This window comes from Vigna unguiculata, chromosome 8 (genome assembly GCF_004118075.2).
Source record: "Vigna unguiculata cultivar IT97K-499-35 chromosome 8, ASM411807v1, whole genome shotgun sequence".
Classification (NCBI taxonomy): Eukaryota; Viridiplantae; Streptophyta; class Magnoliopsida; order Fabales; family Fabaceae; genus Vigna; species Vigna unguiculata.
Genome location: NC_040286.1, coordinates 3,544,449 through 3,571,621, shown reverse-complemented (window position 1 = coordinate 3,571,621; position 27,173 = coordinate 3,544,449). Strand labels below are relative to the sequence as shown.

General features: G+C 31.6%; 2 protein-coding genes across 3 annotated transcripts; both read left to right on the top strand.

Moving 5' to 3' along the window:
• Window positions 1-359: 359 nt before the first annotated feature.
• On the top strand, window positions 360-6,373 carry LOC114194381 (histone deacetylase 2). 2 transcript variants are annotated; one of them, XR_003606384.1, is made up of 13 exons: window positions 360-643; window positions 715-770; window positions 884-1,001; window positions 1,518-1,580; window positions 1,845-1,913; window positions 1,987-2,153; window positions 2,222-2,286; window positions 2,366-2,412; window positions 4,129-4,173; window positions 4,271-4,321; window positions 4,692-4,778; window positions 5,172-5,284; window positions 5,899-6,373. XR_003606384.1 is itself a non-coding variant. In XM_028084562.1 (13 exons), exons 1-13 carry the CDS (start codon window positions 554-556, stop codon window positions 5,997-5,999), a joined length of 1,047 nt encoding a protein of 348 aa, XP_027940363.1. In that variant the 5' UTR covers window positions 362-553; the 3' UTR covers window positions 6,000-6,373. The 2 variants fall into 2 exon arrangements, 1 of the variants encoding a protein (XP_027940363.1); XM_028084562.1 differs by having other exon boundaries at window positions 362-643; window positions 5,197-5,284.
• A 6,789-nt stretch (window positions 6,374-13,162) lies between these two features.
• LOC114195236 (K(+) efflux antiporter 6) lies at window positions 13,163-26,503 on the top strand. Its single transcript, XM_028085634.1, has 20 exons — window positions 13,163-13,599; window positions 13,980-14,023; window positions 14,652-14,710; window positions 14,796-14,859; window positions 14,952-15,013; window positions 15,093-15,168; window positions 15,274-15,348; window positions 19,010-19,081; window positions 19,179-19,262; window positions 20,076-20,144; window positions 20,258-20,335; window positions 20,460-20,548; window positions 22,780-22,876; window positions 23,087-23,140; window positions 23,732-23,827; window positions 24,023-24,211; window positions 24,301-24,378; window positions 25,013-25,057; window positions 25,627-25,716; window positions 25,820-26,503. The coding sequence occupies exons 1-20, from the start codon at window positions 13,332-13,334 to the stop codon at window positions 25,904-25,906; spliced, it is 1,776 nt and encodes a 591-aa protein (XP_027941435.1). The 5' UTR covers window positions 13,163-13,331; the 3' UTR covers window positions 25,907-26,503.
• The last annotated feature ends 670 nt before the right edge of the window (window positions 26,504-27,173 follow it).

Genomic DNA, 27,173 nt, shown 5'->3' with positions numbered 1-27,173 from the left:
AAAAAGTGGTTGGTAACTCTATTAGTAACATCGTTTTATAATATATATATATATATATATATATATATATATATATATATTATATATATATATATAGTATTTTTTTTATACTTATCTAACATTTATCAACTCATTATTTAATATCATACAAATGTTTGGTATTTAATACATAAGTAAAAAGAAAAAATATATTTTTTAATTATTTAATTAACATTTTAAATAACAAAAAGACTGTATAAATACCGGATATGAGTATATTTATTCCGGAATCAAAATAAGAATGAAAAAAAAAATTGATATCTTTTGAACATAATAAAATTTTAGTCTAGCTGTCATTCATTCAGGTATTGAGAAATTCAAATTAGTTTACATTTTCCATTTTTTGTAGGTGCATGAAATTGAGCACCCGAGTTTAGCAAGGTGAGTGAGTTAGTTTTCTACGATTCTCGAAATTTTATCTCGGAAATCGTTACTGAGCCGACTCGTTGTTTCGGTGGCCAATTTGCATCAAAACATCTCCCATTCTCCACCACCGCCGTCGCTATCGCTGTCGATGTCGTCTTATTCCGAGAACGACGACGAGGCTCTCCGGCGCAAGCGCATCCTCTCCAGCAAGCTATACTTCGATGTGTCCCCGTCCAAGGTAAGCGAGTTCAGTGCACTCGCACTCTTGGCGCGTCGAGTGTTTATGCCTTCGGTTTTTGAATTATTCAGGTTCCGCTAATCTACTCCGCATCCTACGATATATCGTTTCTCGGCATAGAGAAACTGTAAGCATTTTTTTCGCACTAACATCTTCTTCTTCTTTTTCTGAAGCTGTGATTTGAATCGAATGGATTGTGAATAGTGTGGGGAGCTTGTAACTGTTTGATGATTGTTGCAGGCATCCGTTTGATTCGTCGAAGTGGGGACGCATTTGCCGATTCCTCGTTTCGTTTGGTATTCTCGACAAAGGAAGCATCGTTGAGCCTCTCGAAGCTTCCAAGGATGATCTTCTAGTGGTAAGCGCTATGTAATACTTAATTAGGAAGAAGAATAAAGTTAAAAGCAAAGTGAATTACATATGTCAAAATCAACTAATGTGCTCCAGTTTTTGGAGAAGTTACATGAGGAAGTTTCTATAATGTTGAAGTTTATAAGTCGAGTTTAACTAACAAGAAAAATGCATCCCATTTTTTCTTCTTTTCTGCAAGTGTTTGTGAATAAGTTAAAATCAACTTATGTTCTTCAATTTTTGGAGAAGTTAGATAAGAGAGTTCATATGAAATTGAAGTGCATAAGTTGATATTTATTAATGAAATAATGTATCTCATTTTATCTTCTTTTTGTAAGTGTTCATGGAGAAAATTAATTAAATCAGGACTTAAATTGCATTTGACGTGTCTTTGTTGTGCATGTATGTTTAAATCACATGTCTAGCTGCAATAAGCAATATATGTGATTGAAACTGAAAATGATGTAATTTAAAGTACATGTCTAGTGCTAAATCTGTTTCTTTCATTCCTTTTTCTCTAAAGGTTCACACAGAATTGTATCTGAATAGCCTGAAGGAGAGTTCAAAAGTTGCTATGATAGTTGAGGTACTTTACACTTTCTTGTGGCACGAGGCAGCCATCTTTTTGTTGGTGATACTCTTTGTTCCTTGTTACTCTTTAACCCTGGAGCTCTTATATGTTGTCTTAGAATAGAAAGCTGGTATGATTGTGCTGGAGTTCTTTATTATATTTGTCTTTGCTATTTAGTGCTGCAGTTGTGTATGATAATTGATAACTGATATGTGGTTGCTGAGGCTTTATATAGTTGATGCATTATGATGGGTTATTTACCGAGATACTAAAATATAGGTCCCTCCCGTGGCATTAATTCCCAATTGTCTTGTGCAACAAAAAGTTCTTTTCCCATTCAAGAAGCAGGTAAGTTAATTGTCCTATTTTATAGTCTGTTTAGCAATCGGAAAATCTGTTCTTGTTCCTAATCTAATGGCAGGTTGGAGGAACTGTACTGGCTGCAAAACTTGCAAAGGAGAGAGGATGGGCCATTAATGTGGGAGGAGGTTTTCATCACTGCTCTGCAGAAAAAGGAGGTGGATTCTGTGTTTATGCAGATATTTCTCTTTGCATCCACTTTGCTTTTGTTCAGTTGAATATATCAAGGTACTATCCTCTTGCAAATTAGAGTATTCTGTTATTGCTCGTGCAAAAGTTGATTGCGAATTTTTCAGGGTGATGATCATTGATCTTGATGCACATCAAGGAAACGGCCATGAAATGGACTTTGCCTGTGATAGTAATGTCCAAAAAAATTTACTCTAGTGTTTGGTTTCTTATCTTTTAGGTTTTTACTAATAGGGACTTTGTAATGGCAGGCCGAGTCTATATCTTGGATATGTACAATCCTGGAATCTATCCTTTGGTAATCTGCTCCTTGATTTGTTTAACACATTTTGTCTTCCTGTCTAGTATTTTGAACTGATTTTTCTCTGTTTCTCTTTTCACATTTGTCTTATCTATTCAACATTGCTGGCTGGCATCTGACATGCCGCAGTGTCCTGTTATTTTGTACATTTGAATTGTCCTGTCCTTTTTATGGAATGAAGGATGTTTTTTTTCTGTGTGTATATCATTGTGGAGTGCATGAAAGCATATATTGCAATTTCATTTCTACATTCCAATGGTAAAAAGAGTGAGTGTTTGTACATCAGGAAGGTTTCTGTCTTGTGAGTCGGTGATAATCCTTTTTCTACTGAGTGGGGAACCTTAAGCAAATCACATCACAGGCTAACCATTGTAATCGGAGAGCCTAATGCCCAACGAACCTCACACTAGAATTCCATACCTCCAATGTGGGAGTCAAGTCTCATACTTGCAACTGGGTCCTAATATCCCACCATGAGTCACAGCTCCAACACCAATGCAAGTTGGTTGTGTTCTAGCTATTTAACTAGTCCCCGGCAAACATTGCAATATTACCATTACCAGCCCCACTACCTGATTGCAGCTAAAAGATATTTCCAAGAACTTGATAATAAAATTGGTACGACCGTACCACAAAAACTTAGCCATTGTAGTTGGAGAACCCAAATTCGTGTAACTCCACACCTAAATTTTGTACTTCCTATGTGGACTTGAGTCCCATATCTTGCAATTGGATGCGAACAGTGGGTCAAATGAGGCTTTTGTATTATAAAAACTCTAAATTTTGGAAAGGCCATTTAGATCAAGGTATTTTTTTATTTAATGATTCTCGTTAAAAATTGTGTGGTCATACATGTGTTTGTGAGGGTTAACTTCCATATAACTTCATTTATTGGGCCAATCTTGATATTTGTATTATTTATTGGGGCCTCCTTTACTGGCCTTGTTCACACTTGCTAAATCCAGTGATGAAAACCTATTCAAATGTAGGAAAAAGGCATTTATGTCAAGCACTCAAGCTAAAGCATGCTAATATTTTCTCTGTTTGCATCTGCAATTGACTTGTAAATGAAGTATGCAGGAAGCCATAAAATGATTTGGCTAAAAAATTTATTGAAATGGGCTCAGCAACACATTAATGCCTACTGTTTCCTAAATAATGATGCCTCATCGTGATGTTGGAAGTATGTTTCTTCTGATTATTGGAAAAAAAGGCCTAAATTGTGTGAAGATAGATGGTCCATTGTCAACTGCTAATTAATATTTGTGTTTACTTTAAAATATGCATATAATCTGATACAGTGGTCACAATTTTATGACTGATACAAGCAAAGAATTAGGGGGGCAAATTAGGAAGGCCCAAAAGGTGTATGAGAGGAAGAAGTGGAAAGCCATTGCACGGGATCCACAGACAAACGTACTATGATTCTGTCTCTAACAGAATTGCCTACGTGTCAGATTGGGGACAAAAATAGGCAATGAGAGTATATGAGATGGGGGACGTGGTTGGAGCAGGGGGGTCTGGCTTTTGGGAGGAAGAAACCAGAATCCTGGATCGGTTCTTTTGGGAAGAGGAATACTTTGTCCTCTTGTTTTGGGATTCTGAATAATACGAGTTATTTTCTTCTCTTATTACTGTTTTATTGGTTCTTAACAATCACCTTGAGACCAACTTATATCAATTCCTTGCGATCCCTTTTACCTTCTATATCAGGATTACGAGGCGAGAAACTACATAAATCAGAAAGTTGAAGTAAAGGTATATTAAACTATTATCCATTAAACATTAATCATAATTTGTTTTTTTATCATTCTCTTTAAGATTCTGTGTCTCATGTTTCCCCCTGAACATTCAGAGTGGGACACTTACAGAAGAGTACCTGCAAAAATTAGATGAAGCACTAGAGGTATCTTATATTATCATAGAGTGTAATTCTCTAATATTATTGGCTTGATAGGATTATGTGTAGCTGTAGATACTTTTACATTTCTATAACCAATCCAAGTCCAATGATATTGACTGTTCATTTGATGCATGGTGCGCTTTATCTTATCGATCTCTTTATTTTAAAAATCAAAAAGGGAAAGGGAACTGTATCTTTACCTCCTAATCTTAATCCTCCCATTCCCATTTAGTTTCCTTCCCTCCTTTCCCCTTTACTCTTAACTTCCAACCATACCCATAGCACGCCACAGAATTGTTTATCTGGTGAAGAAGGCATACTAACATTCAAGTTCTTATCCTAACTTTTGATTTTCATGTCAATGTGATTCAAGGTTGCTGGGCGTAGGTTTAACCCTGAGTTGGTAATTTATAATGCTGGAACCGACATCCTACAAGGAGATCCGTTAGGAAGGTTGGAGGTAATGTCATTCTTGAATTTGCTTTATTGCAGTAAATATCACCTCTAAACTCAAATATAAACAGAATTAACTACTTCCTCACTAGTTAAGAATAGTAATAAAAAGGTCCTTTTACTAAATTACCTCAAATGTATTTGTTAGGGGTGATACTTTGGTATAAAGATAAGGGTATTTTTGAAATAGTAAAATGAATTTGGGTTGTGCTAGTTGAAATTTGCTATATGTAGGCCCACCAAACATGACTCTTTTTTTGCTTATATTTTAGTGCAAAGGGAGTGTACGTTTATATTAACTTTAGTTGCCTAGTCATTTTCTCTTATATGTATATGAAAAGAATGGTCATTATTCTGAGTTAATGTGTTGGTTAATTCCTTTACCACTCACCATGCGCAGTGCTTGTGCTATTTTATATACACAGATCAGTCCTGAAGGAATTGCCCTTAGAGATGAAAAAGTTTTTCGGTTTGCTCGCGAGAAGAACATTCCCATCGTCATGCTCACTTCAGGTTTGCGATTGTTTCCCTCTGTATCATATGGTGGTTGCTTTGGCCTTTTTTGTGCAAAGGAAACTTACCTAACAAGAACCTACTCTAACATTACAAACTTCCTTTAGGTTATAGTTTGTGCATTTTTCTTTACTTTTTGCAAGCATCTTCTTATGTTAAAAAAGGAATCTGAGGGAAACCTGAAATTAGCCCGTGTTTTGTCTAACTTCTAAGTGTTTATCTTCGTACGTATGACCACATGCCCATCTATGCAATATTTTTTTTAAATACTATTTGTTAGCGATTATCTTATCCAACATTAGTTTGGTTAGAAAACCGTTTAGATGCGCCTAAAAGCGTCAAAACGTGCTTTCCAAGAGTAAAAGGGTATAAATTATGTGTGTGTGTGTTTTTTTTTTGTTGAGATGACATGTGAAACAAAAACACGAAAATTTCCTCCTGTTCCGAATTGATATAATTTGCTTAGTGGAGGGGGTTCTGCATAACCAACTGTAGAAATTGGCATATTCCCAACCCATCCATGTCACAAATCCTTTTTAGAAACTTCAACCATTTTTTCTTCGTATTGTTTGTTGTTTTATCCAATCGTCTTTATTTGTCGCTCCATATTACAGGTGGTTACATGAAATCTAGTGCTAGAGTGATTGCAGATTCAATAGTCAATCTTTCCAATAAATGCTTGATTGAAACGGGTGGAGCTCCAAAGTCTGCATAAAGTGCTCCTGTACTTACGTTGTGAGATTTTCCGTGGTTTACCTATCATCAAATGGCCCGTTATGAGAGTTTTCCATATCCTTGGTATTTGGGTATATTATGTTTCCTTTTATTGGAAACTTTGGTGTATAGTGTTTTATATAAAAAAAAAAAAGAAGAAAAACTTAAATAGTTGTAATATATGTCATAAACTAGTGTATATTTATAAGAAAAGAAGATAAATGAGTTGTAATGTATATTATGTACGTGCTTGTGAAACTAACAAGGGCTGAGCACGGTCCGGTTAATAATGTATCCTACCCTCTTCATTTCCTCGTCGAGATGAAAGAAGAGAAATTTTGCCTCCAATTCAGTAAATTATGACACTTTAATTAATGTGGTTGGTGGAAAATGACAGTGCTTGTCGAAATCTATGGTGCGGATTTTCATCTCATTAATACTCTCCCTGGTAGATAGGAAAGCACGGAGAAAGTAAAAGCAAAAGAAACATATTGGTAAGCAATAATTTGCGTATTATTTTGCATATTTTTCAGCAATATACCTTCAAATTTGCTCATTTATGTTCAGACAATATTCCTCTAATCACAAATTTTTCTTCTGTCTTTTCCTTTCATTGTCCACCACCTTTTTTCTCAATGGTAGTCATCTATTCTTAGTTTTGAATTCAGTAAATACTTAAATTTTTTTTATTAAGTGTAATTTTGTGTGTAAATTACTAAAATAGGGAAATTTTAATAATTTTATCTGTATGAATAAGTCTATAGTTACGCTGGCTTTACATGATTTTTGGATGAAAGGAAGAGTCATGTGGTTAAATAGACAGTTAAATTGTACCATTATAATAAATATATTTTTAGTCTTTCAATTTTGAGTGAATATTTAAATTAGTTTCTCTTGAAAATTTTTAACTAATGTAGTCTTCCAACTCTCTAAATGCGTTGATTTAGTACTTTTAATAAAATTTTATTAAGTTTGGTTGACGTTTTAAACACATTTCATTCTAGTATTTTAGTTTGTTTACATCGTTTTGATACATGTTCGTTTCAATATTAGTTGAAAAATACGTTTGAAACGATAAATAAACATAAAAAATTTGGTTTAAAGGACTAAATTTGTGCATTTATAAAGATGAAAGATTAAATTGGTTAAAGATTTTCAAGAGGAATTAATTTTAATTTTCACTAGAGTTAAAATTCCAAAAATATATTTAACAACTAAAATAAAACCTTAAAAATTGGTGTGCAGCTATCATGTCTTTTCCTTTCTTCTATGTAAATGGATCATCAAATTGTTATCACTAGTTCTTCCATTACACTGTATTTGTATTTAATAATTTACTGTTGATGGTTGAAGGGGAGGTGCAAAAAGTGGTTGTTTATCTTTATATATTTAGGAAAGATTTGAGATTATGGAGACCTAAGGAAGGGTGAATTACTTCTCTCACATGACATGAGCCGAAAAAAAATATTTAAATTATAGTTTTGTCCTGCTATTATATAAAGGATAAAGGTGATTATAATTGGTATAAATATACTATTTTAATCCATAGCATTTCTGTCTGAAGAAATAATTAATTACATATTTATGTATATTTTTTATGGAAAGGCCAAAGTCTAACAATTTAATTATCATTCTAAAAAGATATTTTAAACTTAGCATAAAATAATTGTTCAATTTTCACAAAATTAACACTCTTAAAGTATGTTTTCATGTATGCACACATGATACGTGTATCGGATACAATACATGTATCATATTTGATACACTGATATATTTATTCTAAAAATAATAAGATATATGTTATATTTTCATATTGGAAAGTGTACAATAGTTCTCAAAACACGATAAATATATGTATTAAAGTTTCTAGCATAAAAAATTATAAATTATTATCATCATTAAAGTATTACTATTTTATAAATTAGATGTTTTAGTGATAAGTATCGATAAAGTATTTTAAAGGATCAAATATGGATACGTGTCAAACATGTATACATGTCAGATACATGTAAGTGACTCAAATTGAAATATCAATGTACCATACATTTTCATGCTTTCTTATTGGTTAGCTTCTAAATTTAGTAGTTTTTATCTTTAATTATTACAATTTCATCTTTACATTAAGCTGAATAAATGTTTTTTTATATGATTAAAATTATGATTTGTAAATAATTAATATATGAAATATTTCAAAAGTATATCCATTAATATATATTGTGATATAACGTTGTTTAATTTTTTTGACATATTTATTAAAAATATTAAATTCAAGCAAAATTATTGTTATTAAAATTAATAGTTGAGTACAGGGACTCCTCGAATCATTAAAAACCATCTTATGTAAGACATTTATTTAAATTTTTATATATAGAGATATTAGTTCCCATATATTTAAATAATACGTTTTACTTTTGAAAATTTAATTAGGATGTATTAGCAGTGTCACTGTTGTCTAATGATAATGATGTTATTATAATGTTAGGTTCTTGCGTAATCCATTAATTAGGGAAGGTCAATTGCACAAAGAATGAGGTAAAACACCATTAAATTTCTATGATTTGGAATGTTTTGTGGAGATGGATTTGCTTTGAAGTCTTTGTTTGTCGAATGAGCTTATTTAAAGGTTTGCATGTCAATCTTCAATATTAAGGCATCTTATACTTTTTTATTGAGCAATCCAAACATTAATTTTTATTTATTTGGATGTGATGCACCACCTTAGTCTTAGTTAGGTGAAATAACAATAATTAATTATTTTCATTAATGAGACGATCATAGTATATGACAATTAAGCACCATAGATAAAAGTGAATATAACTTGATAATTATAGAAGTGCCAATTTTATTCATGGATTGAAAAAAAAATAATTAGAAAATGACACCAATGACAATAACAATGGCAGAAAATATATATTTTCTACATGATGATATAAATTGATAAAAGGTAAAATTATCTAGATAAAAAATGAAACTGAAAACAATTATGCTAACGGTCTAACAAAATAATAATACTGCTAAAGGTTTAGTGTGTAACGATGTTGTTATTGTAATGTCATTTTTACATAAAAAATTGCAACTTTTTACATTTTTTTTAATATATTTATTAAAAAGATTGGCAAGTTGTAAAAGCGTCACGTGTAGAGTGTATGCATACTGCGTATGCATATTGCCATTGCCAGCTATAACGTTTTTATTATTATTATTATTATTATTATTTATATTTATAGCATATACAGTGATCGTTGTGTTTGTGTATATGTATTTTTAAATATATGATATTATATTAGTAGATGATGATAATGTAATGTTATTAAATTATAATATATAAAATAAAATTATATTTATTGAAAATAAAGTAAAATATATTATAAAAGGTGAAAGAATAATTGTTGATAAATAAAAAAAATTTGTAAAAATAACGGTCAATTTTTCAAAAATTTTATAAAAAGTTATATTTTAAAGGATAAAATTAATATTTTGAAATGTGAACACAAAAGAGGAATATCTTTATACATTGTTGTAGATTATTATTATTTGGTTTCCTTATGCCTTTGGTCCCCATTTTAGAGTTAAAATCTCAAAATGGTACCCAAATTTTTAAAAGTCTCAAATTGGTCCATTTTTTTGTTAAAACGTATCAAGTTTGCCATTTCTGTTAAGTCAAGGTTGACGCCGTTAGAGGGACTGTCACGTGCCAGTTCCTCAAAATTTTGATTTTCTTTTTTGAATTTTTTTTATTTTTTGAATTATTTAAAAAATATCAAAAAATTGTCACGTGTCAAGTTGTCATCGTGTCACGTGGTGGCAGTAATAGAGTGATGTGCCAGTGACAATGACATGTATCAATATTATGCCAGGTGTCATTTCTTTAGTCTCAATTTGGTCCCTTTATTTTAATTTTTGTTTCAATTTAGTCCCAATTTTTTTTTAAATTAGCAACTTTGTCCCTCTCAAAATTGAAATCAAATTTAATTCCTATATAAATGTACACAAATATTTTCATCAAAATTGATATTTCAAGTAAATATTTTTAACCAAATTAAGTTCATTTAATTAATATTTTACATTGAACTTTATTTAAAATTGTTTTAAAGTTGTTAATAGAAAATAATGTTAATAGAAAAAAAATTCATAAATTAACTAGTTCATGTAACAACAAAACACATAAATTTAAAATTTGAAAACAATTTTAAGTAAAGTTGAATGTGAAACATAATTTTAAATAAACTTAGCTATGTTAAAAATATATAATAAAAATATCAAATTTAATAAAAATATTTGTATAACATTTATATAAAATTAATTTTTGTTTTAATTTGGAGATGGACGAAATTGAATTATTTTTACAAAAATAGGGACAACATTGAGACAAAAATTAGAATATAGAAACCAAATTGAGACTAAGGAAATGACATCTGACATAATACTGACACGTGTCACTGTCACTGCCACGTGACACGATGACAGCTTCACACGTGACAATATTTTGATTTCTTAAAAAAATTCAAAAAAAAATCAACAAAAATAATAAAAAAATAATAAAAAATTCAAAAAACTGAAGAACTGACACGTATCACTCTATTTAATATCGTCTAGCCATACTTAACAAAAAATACAAACTTGACACATTTAAAAAAAAATGATCAATTTAAAACTTTTAAAAGTTTGGTACCATTTTGAATTTTAACTCCAAAGATGAAATGCATAATTAAACCTTATTATTTTAAGTAAATTATGGAAAACTAGTCCACACGTTCTTTATTACCGAAACGAAAAATAATACGAATAAAGGATACATTTTGACCTTTGTTAACATTTATTATCTGATTTGACTATTTTAGAAAAATAAAAATATAACTTTTTTTAATTTAAATAAAATTCATATAAATTGTAAAAAAATGATTATACCACATATTTTTATTTTATTATTTTTTTCTGATGTTTTCATCGTCCTTTTGTACGAAGAAAATAAAAATGTGGAAATTAAGAAAATTAATTAAGTACAAAAAAAATTTATTAATCTGTTAATGTATTTTCTGATATTCCTTAATGTACAATGAGAAGTATATGTTATAACACTTTAATAAAAAAAAGTACAGTAATTAAAGTTGATATATTTTAAATTCATATATAAGTAAATTTCAATTACATTAAATTTGTGACATATATTTTAAAATATCATAACTTTAATCGGTGTACACTTTCTTATTAAGAAAGTATTATAACATATGTTTTTTTTTATTTTACAATAAGGACATCTCAAAGAAATATATTAAGAGATTAATATATTTTAATATAATTAATTGATTTACCTTATTATTTTTTGTAAATGATGACGGAACCGGTAGCAAAGAATAATAAAATAATACTATATCCTATATATTTTTTCTACAATTTACATGACTATTTTATTTAAATTACAAAATTATGTTTTTATTTTTTAAATAGTCAAATAAAACAGTAAATGTTAATAAATGTCAAAAGTGGTTCAGTAAAACGGATAACTCCTCGTCCTGTTTTCAATATCAGGTTAGTTTAATTTAACTTGATTTTGGCAGACCAAAAACTATTTTCTTTGTTTATTTTTCATGAACGTATATGTTTCTTATTAATAAATAGTAAATTTATTTTGGTCAAAGTCATTATTAATGGAAATTAAATTTAATACACTGATGGTATTAAAAAAAGTAAATAAATTGAATTAATTGCTTTCCTTAATATTCATAATTATACTATAAGTATATTGTACTAATGGTGGGTAGTTTCGATGCATTTTTATTACAAACTTAGTAAGAACTTTTACTTCGTTAATTTCGTAACTATGACCATCATTAAATAGAATCATTCATATTTAAGTGGTTGTTAAGTCAATGTCATTAAGTGATTAACTATTTTTTCTCAAACAATTGTTAATGCTTATTTGATGCATAAAACACACCAACAAATTGAAGCCTAAAATTGAAGTTAGACCTTATTAATGTTTTATTTGATTTTTAAGCCTTTTGATAAGTATAAAGAGTAAAATGGTAAAGTGATTTGAATTAAAATTTCAAAAATAACCTAAAATTGTCATTACAAGTGATTTGACTTGTTAACAATATTTTCAATTTGAAAAATATCTCTCATTTTCTTTTACTTTTAAAATAACCTTTGATTTTTTGTTCAATTATGATAGTTGCCATCACTATTTCATGAACAAAAAGGTTAGTTATGGAAACGTCTATTGAATGACAAAAACATCTATAGTTTTTGCTGATAATATTGTTTTACTTTAGATTATTTATATCTCTAATTGGTAAAATACTTGTTCGCAATATTTAAAAAAAAATTAACTAATTATTTTTTCTTCCTTGGATTAAGTTACTGGATTGGGTTTTGATTTCTTTTAAAATTAATTATTTCTATTATAATAAAATCATGAAATTATGTCTTTTCTTTAATTCTTTATATTACAAACTATAAACGAAAATATTTACATATATAAAACAGGCAAAGATGTGCAAAATTGACAGTGAAATATTTACATATATAAAACAGGCAAACATGTGCAAAATTGACAGTGATGTATTAAGATTGTAAAACTTCATTTAATACATTTATAAAGTACCCAATCAAATATCTACCTGATCCTTTCTTTATTGGGATTAAATTGTTATATTAGATTTTTACTTTTCTATTTTTTATTTACTATTTACTTTCTTTATACTACCATCGTAAAATGACTTCATAATAAGCAAAAACAAATATTAACATCATTTTTATTATACTTTATCATTGAATGAATTCCCATTTTGGTTTTTTTATAATAAGCAAATTTGATTTATTTGATGAAATTAATACAAATTTTATCTATCATAAAATAAGAATATAAGTAAAAAAAAAATGTACTTATAATACTTTAATTATATTAATCTTAACAATTTTATTTAAAAGAAATAATAATAGTAGCATTACAGTTTATAGTGTAAATTATTTTCTTTCTCCTTTCAGAGATAAGTTAAATAAAGAAAGAAGTTACCGGCAAAGAATTGCGCAAAAAAAGAAAATTTTAGAAAAAGAAAGAGACAGAAGGCTACCACCGTCAAAACCACATTCAAAACATACTAATTAATTAATTATTAATAGCAATAATAATTGATTACAATAAAAATAATTAATGAACACTGCAACTTGACTCTTCACCAATCACCACTTCAAACTCGTTCACTCCGTCTTCTTTGGTTCAGTTTTTCTCGCACTTCTCAACTCTTTCGCCACCGTCACTCTCCGTGGCCAACGGTCGTCGCCGCCTCCGAACTCGCACCGCCACCTGCTAACGTGTGCCGGCGGAGCAATGTCGTTGAGAAGATCACTGTCTCCGTCCCCGTGCTGCGGCGACAGTCACTTCGTGCTGCTGGTGCCTGTTCTGCTAGTTATTATCCACTCGCTCCTTCTGCTTCCTCACTCCTCACTTGCTATTCGGCCTACCGAGTCGGATCAGATCGAACTCGCCAACGCGACCGAGTCCAACGTCTCTCTCTCACGACCTCGCGAAGGAAGCTTTGCCGACATGATTGATCGCGCGCTGGAGCACGAGTTCACCGAGAACGACCAGAACGAAGGTTCTGGATTCTAGATTCTACACTTTTCTGCTCTCGCCGTTCGATTTTTTTTATCCACTTTTCATTCTTTCGTTTCCGCTACTGAGAAACTGAATTTGTGTTTTGGTTTACTGTACACGCACATTCGTAGGGTTTTGGTTCCTGATCTATGGACATAAACCCTTGTTAAGTGCCAGATTCATTCAAATTCAAGTCACGTGGACCGTGTTGCCGCATTTCATGATTTTAATTCTTTTTTTTTTGGCTCTTGTTTTAGAGATTCGTTAGTGCTTTTACCTGTGTTTGAATTTTGTTTTTCACTACTAGGATTTAGAATTGAAGAATTTCAGAAGCTGATTTAATGCTTAGTTTATTTTTCTTTTGCCTCTTCGTGTTTGCAGCAGCTGATCCGGGAAGTTTCAACAACAGTGTAGCAGAACAACAGGTTAGTATTTTTCCTTGAGCAGTGATATAGTGTTTAATTTAAGACTAGTCGCTGGTTGGTCATATTAAGGATGTAGCAATCATAATTATAATTGATTAATAACAATAATAATAATTTGCCAACAACGAGAGTGGCTTATTTTAGCAAGTGAAGTCAGTTACATGATGGATCACATGCCGCTGTCATTTGACTCAGTAGCAAATTGAAGTGTTAGAGATATTACTAAATATCATGCAAGTTGCCCTTCAATTTGGTGCCTCGTCTGTTATTAACTGGCTTTTGTCATCTTTTCCTCAATCGGTAAAATGCTAATCACTTTTCCTTAGAGTCATTACGTATACTGCCTTTTGTTGTGTGCTGCCACTCACACATGTTTCTCTTGTTATCCTGTCTCAGCTAGATTCACTCTTTTAATATGTAATTAATGCAGTAAATTTATTAAATTTGAACGAAACCATTGAGTTGCCCCTTTCTTTTGGTTATATGGTTTGAGTTTATAGACTTGTAGCTTTAGTTAGTGTGAATCTACCTTTCTTGTTCTACCAATATGCATCCGTGGTACCAGTGTATTCTGCCTTCGCTTAGTGTCATGATATACTGAGTTACACTTTCCTTGTTTGTGGATCAGGCTGTTCTGGAAACTGTGGCACGAGTCACACCAAACAAGAATGACACAAAAGATGAAAAGTACTTAATTTGTTACTTCGTTTGTTGGACAATGTGGTGTCTTTAATGCATGATTTTGTTATAGTGTGTTTTTCTAAACTTACAGGTCATTTCAACTACATCATGTATTCAATAGAGGTGAGGATACCCCAATGTTGATAGATCGGAAGGTGGGACAGCTCAATTTTGGGTTTGTTATTGTTTTTAACATTACATTGAGTTTTGCCAATTTGAAGTGTATAAATTATGCATCTTCTTTCAGGATAATGTCTTTATCATTTCTAACTTTAAATCCAAGTATCCGGTGCTCCAGCTAGATTTACGGTAAGTATATTTTGCTCATGTTCTTTTTGGCTTAAAATGGATTTTATTACTTACGAAAGCTTTTATTATTGCCATATAGATTGATTTCAGACCTGGTAGTTGCTATTGTTTCAGCAACTTGTGGGGGCGTTGCATTTGCTTTTGCTGGACAACCGGTCTGAACATCCTTATTCTAACTTCATTCTTGACAAATGCATACACAGGGTCTACTGTAGTATAATTTCTGTTAACTCTAACAGTAACTCAGTACTGATTGGCAGGTGATAACCGGATATCTTCTAGCTGGCTCCATAGTTGGTCCTGGCGGCTTTAACTTCATCAGTGAAATGGTGCAGGTATCTGGAAACATTAATTGATGTCTTTTATCTCAAAATATTGTCTGTTCTTTTTTATGTTATATTTTTGGCTCAGTTGAGTGTTCTCGTATACTTTTTTTTATATGGTATGTGCAAGCCTGAATTGAATTGTTAGAATAGACTTAAAATAGCTACCTCTTTGATTGACAACCAATTTTGTTGGGCCAAGGCAGAGACTACCTTACACACCATCATCCCTGACCTGTGTGTGTTGCCCATGCAACAACTTCCAGCCACTGAAGTGACGCTGCACTGCTATGATTGGGTTTGCCGTCCTTTGTATGTCCCATTCCAGCCCGTGGGTTGGTTGTTTGCCTCCCCTTTTCTCTTTGTAGAATTTCTGTTTTACCCATCTTTTTTGGTTAAAAATGGTTTTTGGGCCAACACTATTTTTCAGGTTTTCCCACCATTACGTGAAAAAGGCTTAATGGAATAAGTTACATGTATAACATCTTTTGAGATTTGGTTTCTTCGACTAGGGTTTGAGATCACTTGGAAAAAGTTGTTAAAAAGATCTCATCATAAAATACTACACAATAGCAAAAGTTGGACTTTCAACTCTATGCTTTGTTGTGACAATTTATGAGACCCAATAAACTGGGAACCCAAAACTTTCAAAACATTCATATGCTTTTGGAAGGCCCAAAATTTGTTTGCATATGGAATTCAGATTCTGCCCACAAATTGCATCTCTTATATAGACAAATCCTGATATGATGTCTTTTATGGTTGAAGGTCAATCAGTTGTTCAAAGAATTGAAGATGTTCTTAGAAGCTTATACTTTAGAGGAAATTAAGAAGCTGAACAAATAATATATAGTGATGATCCTTCTTGCAATCAATCCAGATATTGATCATATTAGGAATAAGATTAACAGTTTAAAAAGTTCCAATCATGGAAAGCTTAACAAACCGACTTCATCATGCTCAATTTCAAGAAAATTTCAAGAATCCACGTAGACTTCTTTGTTATGGTAACTACATGTGGAAGAAGAGGCCCTAACATTAGAGAAGGATGTGGTGGTAGAGGACGTCCTCTATGCATGTATAGTAAGAGAATGAGCCATGCCCATACCCAAGAAAACTACTACTCTTTCCATGACTTTACTAACTAGACAACCATTATCTCAGAATCAGAGATTGTTGAACCAAATTATTTTCATGAGGAATATTAAGAACATTTGAGGTTGAAATCCAACAACCTAGCACAATCATCTACGAAGCCCAATTTGTCAACAACTTGCATTTCACAATTAGTGGAAGGTTAAAAGTCCATAGATAATTGAATTAGGTGTTATTTCTACCATTACCTCTTTGTTATTTACCCTTTCCCTAAAAGTCCTCATTTCATTACATTATTCAATGGATTTAAATTTACTTCTCAAGGAGTTGGTCAAGTTTCCCTTTCTCCTTAAAATTTGTTCTCCTTTTCCCATATCCCTTCAACTGATTGATGAAGGATATGCATTTAGAGGCTTACACTTCTTTGGAACTACATCAATTGTGTCTTGTTTTGCATTCCCATTTCCTAAGCTTTTGCATGATCCTCACTTGTCAAAATTCAGGAAAATGGTTCCTCAACTTACTAGAACTTTAAGCCTTAGAATGTGAATCATGTTAATTGGGAAAACATGTTAGATATTTTCCTAAGCAATTTGAATCAAGATGTAATCTTGTTTTTTTATCATTCATTTTGATATTTAGGGGCCAAGCCATTTCTCAAACAATCTTCGTGTGCTTGATTTGGAAAATTTAGCCATGTTGTTCAAACCTTTGTGTTGAAATGCAGTGAGGAAGATTATTCGATTTTTTAATGTGATACCTCCCTTTAAAATGTGTTTACTTAATAATGTATGTTGATGATATAGTCATTGCAAGATACTCCTAGAAATTTTAAGCTAAAGGAACTTTTGTGTAATCATTTTTAGACTGAGGATTTGGGATGTCTCGTGTTTTTTTAGCAGTGAAGTAGCCCAATCAAAGGAAGGTATTGTAATTTCTCAAATGATATATGACTAATGACAAACCAGTAGATAGTTCTATGGGCCCAATTAGAAATTAATAGAAGAATATGGTGAATTTTGCTTTGTCCTAGAAAGATATAAAAGATTTGTTGGAAAACTTATTTATCTTGCTATTACTAGAGTTGAGTTGTCTTTCACAGTTGTTTTTAGTTAGCTTATGCTGAAGTTGAATATGGGGCAATGATGTCTCTCACTTGTGAACTTGTGTGGGTAAAATTCCTTAGAGAACTATAATTGTGAATCAGCAAATGAAGATGTATTGTAATAATCAAGAAATTTTCCAATGTGCTTCCATTCCTATGTTCCATGAGAGGACCAAACACAGAAATATATCATTTTATTCACAAGAAAGTTGTTGTCTAAGGAATTTTGTACAATGTATATCAGATCTAATGATCAACTTGCAGAAGTGTTAATAAAATCCTTGAGAGGGTCTCAAATTAAATTTATTTCTTTCAAGCTTGGTGCATTCAATTTTTATGCTCTAACTCGAGGGGGGAATGCTAGAATAGGCTTTATGGAAAAGTGATTTGAGTTGTACCTTTCTATACCTGTGGTTCTCGAGTTGCCTTTACTTGTTTTCTAAATGTTTCTCTCTTTCATCGTGCCTTAGATTATTCTACGTAAATATGAGAACCTAAGAGAGACTAATACAAGCTCCTTAAATTAAAATATGTTTTCTCTTTTCATTTTTTTCAAGTCAAATGATGAAGGTGTTAAAATGAATAACACATGTATATAGTGGGAAAGTTATGCCTTGTACTTTACAGTGAAAATTAATGTTGCAGAATGCTAGAATTACTCAATTACCCCAACTAAAATTAAACATTACTCTGATTGGCCAACTTAACTATCAGCATATTAGTATTACTTTCTCGGCTTGCGTCTAATGTGGTTAGTATTATAGGATCCTTTAATTTTAGTAATATGTGGTTATCACCCTATATGGTCTTTTCCTTTCCAATGATGACGTTAAACCATTGTATTTTAAAAAGCTTTGTTGTTATCCCCTCATTGTCCCAAGGAATGTCCTCTTGTTATTTGTGTCTTGTAGAATCAGAAATAATTTGTATATAGTTAACTTTTACCCTGTCATTTTTGTGAAGCTATCTACAACTTATTAGCATCAAGTTGATTGTCTGAATGCAATGAACTTTCTTCATTAGGGGGCATCTAAGATGCAATTCATACTCCTTATCCCGAGGACTGTCTTCATCATGTAAAGTTTGAGTCACCCTCTTGTTTTTTGTGTCTTAGAATCACATAATTTGTGATATTAACTTCTGCACTATCATCTTGTCAAGCCATCTACAACTCTGGCATTAAGTTGATGGTCTCAAACCTTATCAAAAGTGATCTACTGAACTTCCTTCCTCATGGGGCATCCATGATGCAGTTCATCTTTTCAAGTTGGTTGTGTCCTTGTATAAAGTACTTTTTGATACTATTTTAATTTGTTATGATACAGATGTACAGCGTATGCAGTATACAGTCCTAATCCCTAATTGAATATGGAAAAAATTAATCAAAGGAAAATACAAATGTACAAAGAAAATTCTAGTTAAATAGAAAACTATTGAAGTATTTAATAAAAGAAACTGTGTTCAAATATGTAGGTGGAAACAGTGGCACAGTTTGGTGTGATATTTCTTCTGTTTGCATTGGGCCTCGAGTTCTCCACAACAAAGGTTGGCTTGTTTTCTGTCTGCTTATATTTTCTCTATCTTATTTCTGTTTATGTTTTAATTAGCTCTGAATACCATGCTTTTTCCTATGTGATTGCAGCTTCGAGTTGTTCGAGCTGTTGCTGTTCTTGGAGGTCTACTTCAGATTTTTCTATTTATGTGCATGTGTGGACTTACTGTATCGGTATGTTTTATAAATGTGATTCACCCAATATCTGAAATCTTGTTTGTTGTTATTCTCCTGTATCATTGTATAGATTAATGGGGAAAGCAAATCCCTAACAAAACAAGTAACCCGTGGTTCCTCTAGTTATCCTTTATGGACATATGCATCTTACCCAAGATTCATATGGCATTTTTGCTACCTTGTCTATTAATTTTTAAATGTAGCTCGTCTCTTTTAAATACAAAAAAATACTGATTTTAAAACTAAATGTATGCTTCATAAGTTAATCTTAAACATAGTATACATGTTGGTTGAAAATTGCGTTTCTCCTCTAATAAATAGATTTTGGAAAAATCAAATTCCACTTGAATTCATCAGGAATGAGAAATTTGGTGGGTTGAAACTGCTGCCATGTACTTGAATAGTGGAAATAATTCATGGGTATACTAATCAAGTATCAGTTTCTATAATCTAATTTGTCTCAACTGTCCTGAATTTCCTTATCTTTCATTGGGGATGTGTTCCCTTCCAAATTTTACAGAATCCATAATGTTTGATGCTAGTAAACTATAGTTATATAATTTGACTTCAATTGCTGGTGACATAGATGGAAAAACAGTAGCAGCATTATACAGAAGTAGATAATGAACATACTAATTTAGTCAAAAGGGAAGTTGTGTTCATCTTGTGTCTTTATTATCTCTTTTTATAATTTAGTTATTTTGTAATGCACTTTCAGTGAATGTTTATGGGCTAGAAGCGTTTTAGTTTAATTATCTTTTTTGGCATATGGCATTCTGAATGCTTCTCTGATTGAATGCTATTTTGCAGCTATGTGGTGGTAAAGCTTCAGAAGGGGTTTTTGTTGGTGCTTTCCTTTCCATGTCTTCAACAGCAGTGGTATATCAATACAACCAATCTGATTCCTTCTAATCTAATTTTGAAACATATGCTTTTGAACTTCTCATTGTGTAAGTAGTTTTTAGTTTCTTATCCACTGTTTTTTGGTTTAGGTCTTGAAGTTTTTGATGGAAAAGAATACCACTAATGCTCTTCATGGACAAGTCACAATTGGGACCCTTATTTTACAGGTACTTAGTCACTGGTTGCTTGTGAATTAACTTTTCCTTTGCTTTGTCGTGTCCCTGAATTATTCTTTGCTCACTATTTTACTCATAAGGACCGTAAATGTCACTATTGTTATTTTTCTTAAAGGATTGTGCTGTTGGATTGCTCTTTGCATTGCTTCCAGTTCTGGGTGGCACCTCAGGTGTTTTTCAAGGAGTGTTATCAATGACCAAGCTGTAAGTGTAGAAAATCTGGAGTTTTTGGATTGAACTGATATTTCCATTAAGTGTCCATCTTTGGTAGTTTTTTCTTCTCATTATGAAAATGCATTTTTGTCTTTTGAAATGACGTGATTACTAAATGCCCCCTCTACTCCGTTTTAATAATAACCAAATTAGATGTGTGACTTTGTCCTTTTTATAATGATTAATCTAGAAAGTTTCCTGCATTAATTTTTTCAATACAATAAGCTTAATTATTTGTCATTTTTCTGAGTTCTATATTAATGATTAGAGAAATTAAAAGAGCTAACACTAATAAAACTATTTCAAAAAATAAGAGTATGTCTCATTATTGTTAGGGCTAATTCTGTAAAAATATATCAATAAGACAATTTAATTCTACTACTAAATTAACTAATTTCCATAATCTAGTGAGTCGGTTAATTGGGTGTTATAAATAGAATCTGAAGGAGGAAGTTTTTCATAAAATTTATACTTAAATTATCTCCACTTGAGCTTATTGCTTAGTTTCTGAAGTGTATGTTGTGTAGTTTGAGTCATTAAAATAATATTAAATTTGGAAAATCTAAAAAAAGAAAGTAAAGGAAAAGAGTAAAATTACGTGTGGAAGTGTCCTCAAACTAGAAAAACCACAAGTTGATGTTCTAGAGAAGGACAGAGGGGAGTATGTATTAATGTATTACTGCATCAGTCAAACAATAAAGTTATAGAAAATTAATAAATCATCTAAAGCAAGAAAATGTTACTCTTATAATTTGGCTTAGGGACTAACTCAGCTCAACTAAAGTTTAAGAGACTTTATTTAAGCTATATCTCTAATCAAGGTGGAACGAAACACCACTCCTGAGGTTCTGATTAAGGGCAGCCTCGAAAGAGGTTGCTATTAAGGTTGCTTTCCAACATATCTCTTCATACCTAAAGTTATGGGTCTTGAGTTTGACAACTATGCAGGTTGTTTGTCCAAACAATGGATCTAATGTAGACTCTGATTTCATTTAGAATTTGGACTTTAGGACTTAACATGAATCTCAAAACCAGTTTGTAAGGCAAATATTGCCCAAATAAGTTATATTTAAGTCATATATATCTAGTTGATTTGGGATTGAACACCACCCTTGTGTCTGCAAGTATAGCAGCCACAAAAGAGACTGCAATTAAGGCAAGTTACCGCAGACCTCAATTAAGGCCGCTTCCCATTGTCTAATTTAGGCTGCCATTTTTAAAATTAGTAAACGGCATGAAGATTCTACATATTTAATAGTGACAGGTTCTACATTAGGGACATACACAATAAAGATGAATATAAACTATATGATATCTTCAAACAGAACTGATACTAATCCTCTGTTATACAAAGTATCGTTGGGTGAGAAAATGCAGTTAACAATATAACCTATTCTATTTGAGAGTGCTTGATCTCTCCCAATATTCCCTCTATATTCACTTCTGGTCCCTCCCCTCTCTATCCGAATAATTTGGTCCCTAGTTATGTCTTTGCTTATGTCCATATCGTCAGTTAGTTATTTCCACAAACATGGTAAGGGTGAAAATTTAACTCATTTGGCTTCTAACCATATCATCCAATAGATCCATGTATAAATCTGACCAATCCATCCTATTATAAAAGTATAAAATTGATGGATTGGTTGGTTTAGAATACCATTTGTTATTGGATATACTATTGGATCTAGTAGTCTAGAGTTCATTAATTGAGCATAACTATTTAAGGGAAGAGTGTTGAAATCTGTATTTTGGCTCACGAATGTGCATAAATATTGAACTTTATTTTAGAAGTACTTTTTGATAACTAAAACATAATATACTTTAAATTGATTGGTTGGACATTCATCCATCAGAAATGCTTCGTTGTTGAGTTTAATGTTTTTTGCATTAAAAGGGATGTTTTAATACAATTTTAGTGGATCATAGATATGGTTTAACAGTTTATTTCTAACCCATCTACCGTAAAACGTGGTTAGCACCGATTAATTTGGGTTTTAATCGAGTCCTTCCCATTCGATCTCCAATAACACACTTTTGGGCACTATACACACTTTCACTTATGTCTTGTCATTTTTCCATAAATATATCCTAATGCTGTTTAATTAGTTTTTTCAGCTTTGCACTTTGTCTGTTCTGCATTCAGTGCAAGATTTTATATAGTCTCCAACCTACTACAGCTTTATCAAGCATAAGCATAACATTATACACCTTTCCTAATCCAGGTTGGTGACTTTGATTGCTTTCCTCTCTGTTCTGACTATATTGTCTCGCACTTGCCTTCCATGGTTACTTAAACTGATGATAAGCCTCTCATCACAGGTTCATACTACTATCCCTCTTTAATAATAAAATCTTACTTGTGGAAGTGATTACTTTTTTTCCTTCTCAACAATATTGGCAGGAAGAATATGTGAAATTCAATTTGTAATTTTGTTTAACTATTTATTTCCATCTTATGGCTAATTAGCTATACACTTTTGTTTCATTGTCTTAGTGGTTCAATGATAATTGCTAACGTTGTTTGTGCAGACAAATGAACTCTATCAATTGGCGTCTGTTGCATTCTGCTTGCTAGTAGCCTGGGTTTGTTCTCTTCCAAATTTGTGTTTCTATTTGAAATGCTTTGTTTCGCAAGTGTTTTTATAGTAGGCAGAAAAATGTATATGTTAGTCATGGATTCATTATTATTATTATTTACATTTATGTGATCGATAGAATTTGCCTAATAATTGTATTATTAGAGATCCTTTATTAGCTTGTACAAATTAAGAATCACATTGATTTTCCATTAATGGCTGTAAGGATTTATTATTTATATAGAACGTCCGTTTTCTACATGCTTAATTTTTTGAACCACAGGAAAGGATATATTTGCCTTGTTTAATCCTTGGAATCAGATCAGCTAAAAGGAATCTTTATATGTAGGAAATAAATTTAGTAAGAAACTGATGAAATGGTCATTTGCCAAAGTAGAGGGAAATTTTACCTTGTTTGTCTCAGCAGAAACTTTCATATTCATCATGATTTTGAGTGTTCGGTTGTGTTTTTTCTTTTCTTGCTTTTGCATTTAAAGGACTCCAACTTCTCAGATAATATATGCTTGTTCTGTTGATTAATCAACTTACTGTTACTTACGCATAATCTCTTGAATCTCATTACTTTTTATATTTGCAGTGTAGCGATAAGCTGGGATTAAGTCTAGAATTAGGTTCCTTTGCTGCCGGAGTGATGATTGCAACCACTGATCTGGCTCAACATACACTAGAGCAAGTAAGGCTACATACAAACTGGAAAATGCTTGTGTCATTACGTACATGGCATTTTTTGTATAATTTCCTTCTCAACAATCTGATTTCATTGACAAATTTGCCTATTATTTCATGAACCTATACTCTGAACTAGAGTCTGTAATATTTGGTGGTAAGATACGGAAGAAGTTTGACCTCTTGTTTTTTTACTTTTCAGATTGAACCTATTCGCAATCTTTTTGCTGCTCTTTTCCTTGCCAGCATTGGAATGCTGATTCATGTTCATTTTCTTTGGAACCATGTTGATATTTTGGTAGCATCTGTAATATTGGTGATTGTTATAAAAACAATCATAATTTCATCTGTCGTGAAAGGATTTGGTTACAACAACAAGACCTCAATACTTGTAAGCTTCGTTTCAGAATTTGTAGGTTAGATACAGTTCTTTCCCCCCTCTCACTGATTTAAATACATGAAATCATGAATGTTCTGTAGGTTGGAATGTCGATGGCACAGATAGGAGAATTTGCTTTTGTTCTTCTGAGTCGTGCTTCAAACCTTCATCTAGTTGAGGTTAGTGACAAAGGATTTATCTAAATATGGTATAATTAAGTTCAATTGTTTTTAAAGATTTCTAAAGTTGGCCATAGGATAAAAATGGCAGTTAAATAGCTGAAATGGTAGAGCTTAGACTTGGGGATAGGGCTGGAACTAGAAGTGAGTCAAGTCAAGCTATTCTTGAACCTGCTTGTATCTCGATTTAACTACTTAGTTGAAAATTTTGGCAAATGAACCTAGCTTAAGCTTTCACTTTTTTGATTCATTAGGTGAAAAGCCAACTTGATCTATAAGCATACTAACACATTTTAAATAATATTAAAATTATTATTATACTTAATTTAATAAACCTTAGCATTTAATTTTATTCTTGGTTTGACAATTATATTTTATTGAGATATATTAAAATATCATTCGTATCAAGTTAGAAATTTGAGAATATTCACCTAAATTTACACAGCCCTATATTGAGTTGGTTATGAGCTGTAGATGAGCCAAGAAAATAGGCTCAATTTCGTATTTAGCCAAGCTTTAGCTGGGACTAGCTCAATTCATTTTCGCTTCTACTTGGTGATGTAACTTGAAAATTGAAGCTTAAATTTGAAATTATCACTGGCTATTATGGACTCTAATATTTGATTAATTTCAGGGTAAATTATATCTGCTGCTGCTTGGCACCACAGCTCTTAGTCTGGTATCAAATTGTTTTCTTTTGTTTGAATATCAGTTACTAGATTCTATAACTGACCCTTTGTCTTCATAGTTTTATTTTGTCTTTGATCCATGATGAATTTTCATTAACCAAATCTAAAAGAACTTTATTCTGAATGGAAGCTCTTACCTTTCCCTTTGCCTTATACTTTTGACTCATTGGGATTTAAATATTCTGTCTTGGTGAAAGATAAAGTAGCCTTAAATTAGCTTTTGTATTAATTTTTGTCCCCTACTCCTATATGATTTGCCGTATACTTTTGACATAATGGTTTTGTCAGTACACAAATTTACTAATAGCACAAAAAACGATGTTCTTTTATCCAAGAACACAAAAACTGAGTTAGGCAAATTCCGGTCTAACTTTTCTAAGCTGCCCCAAGCTACATCTACAAATTCGAAGTATCTCAGTAAATAACTTGAAATCTAAGGATCATAAATTGCAACCAGTTTCCATGATTTAAAGTCTCAGTGGCACAACACTATAACTATCATTAACTATAAAGCAATAATAAATAGTCCCATTTATAATTTCTTTGCCTATTTCTACAGGTGACAACTCCTCTACTTTTCAAGCTTATTCCTGCCGTAGTGCATCTTGGTGTGCTATTGAAGTGGTTCTCTCCTGACAGTTCAGTGGAGGTAATCACCTGTCTATCTTGAAATTGTTTGACTTCTGTTTGTCTGAAAGTCTATACACGTGTTTTCTTTATTCTGAATTTTTGTCTTTGTTATCTGATTGCAGATAGGATATAATAAGGTAGATAGTCTCCGCTCAGAGAGTGGTAAGCAGCGGGTAATTTTGATGGACCAAGAATCACATGACTCTTGATCGCTGAACAAAGGGATTTCCATTTTTGCATGACCATAGTTTTGACAGGGGTTTTCCAAGTGTTGTTGAACAAATTTAATCTAACTGCAATTTTTCTCAAATCATGCAAATCGTCCATTTGACGTTGGATGCTTGCATACCAAACTAACCAAATACTAATCAAGACAACTCATATGAACCCCAAAATTGGAAAGGACGGGGGAGAGGAACGATAAAAGATTGAAAGGGAGAGGACCGATAGAAGATTGAAAGAAACCTGACAAGCGGACAAATGAAGGTACGTGGTAGGCATTCTTTCCAGAACTCCGATTTACATTATTTTCATTTTTTGGCTGGAAGTTCTTGTAAATGTAAGATATGGTTTGTAATTTTAATAGTCACTGTCCTTATTTCTGTAAGCGTAGTTTTAACGTATGAAAAGTTTTCTTCCTACCATCTAGGCCATCAGCTGCATGGCTGGGCTTTGTATATCTTTTAGGCAAGTACGCAGCCGTGCTTTGAACAAATCAATTGATATGTGTAAGTGTGAATAAATTATAGTAGATGTCATGTATCAACTTTTCTTTGCTTATTTTAGTATACTGATTGTGCTGCTTCTATGCTTTCTTTATTTCGTTTATCTAGAATTAATGCCCCTGGTTTTGCTTGCAATATTAACTTTCAGAAACTGAGTTTAATTTGGAAATTGAGATCTTCCTCCAAATCTTGCAATAAAATAATTTTGTTTCGAAGAATTTAAAATATTACGATGTAAATACTTTTCACCGTGTATTTTTCTTTCTATTGATTGTCATATTATTGAAAATTGTTGACTATTATATTAATTATTTTGAAACTTATGTTTAGTTAGAATTATTTGTAATTCAAAGTATAATTGCCTGTTTTTTAGTTCTTAAAGTGTTGAAAATTATTCAGAAATTTGTGAAGTTACGTGACATTCGTTTAGTTTAGTTAACGGAACTGTTGAATTGAGCGGTTAAACTCGGACTATTATCTTTGAGAAAAGAAGTTACAATGTTTGACTAAAGGATTTATTTTAATGTAATAAGTTTAAGCATTTTTTTTATTAGTTTAATTTGCTATTATTAATTTTTAACACATCCTTGAAGATTCGGAACAAGAAAAGGTTTCTGGGAGTGATCATAATATTTTTTTTGTTGTTGTTATTGTACGTCATAACTAAGACAATGGACAAAACAAAAAAAGAAACCGCTCATTATAGAAGGAAATTATAATTACAAATATTAAAAGTAAAATGCATGTTTTA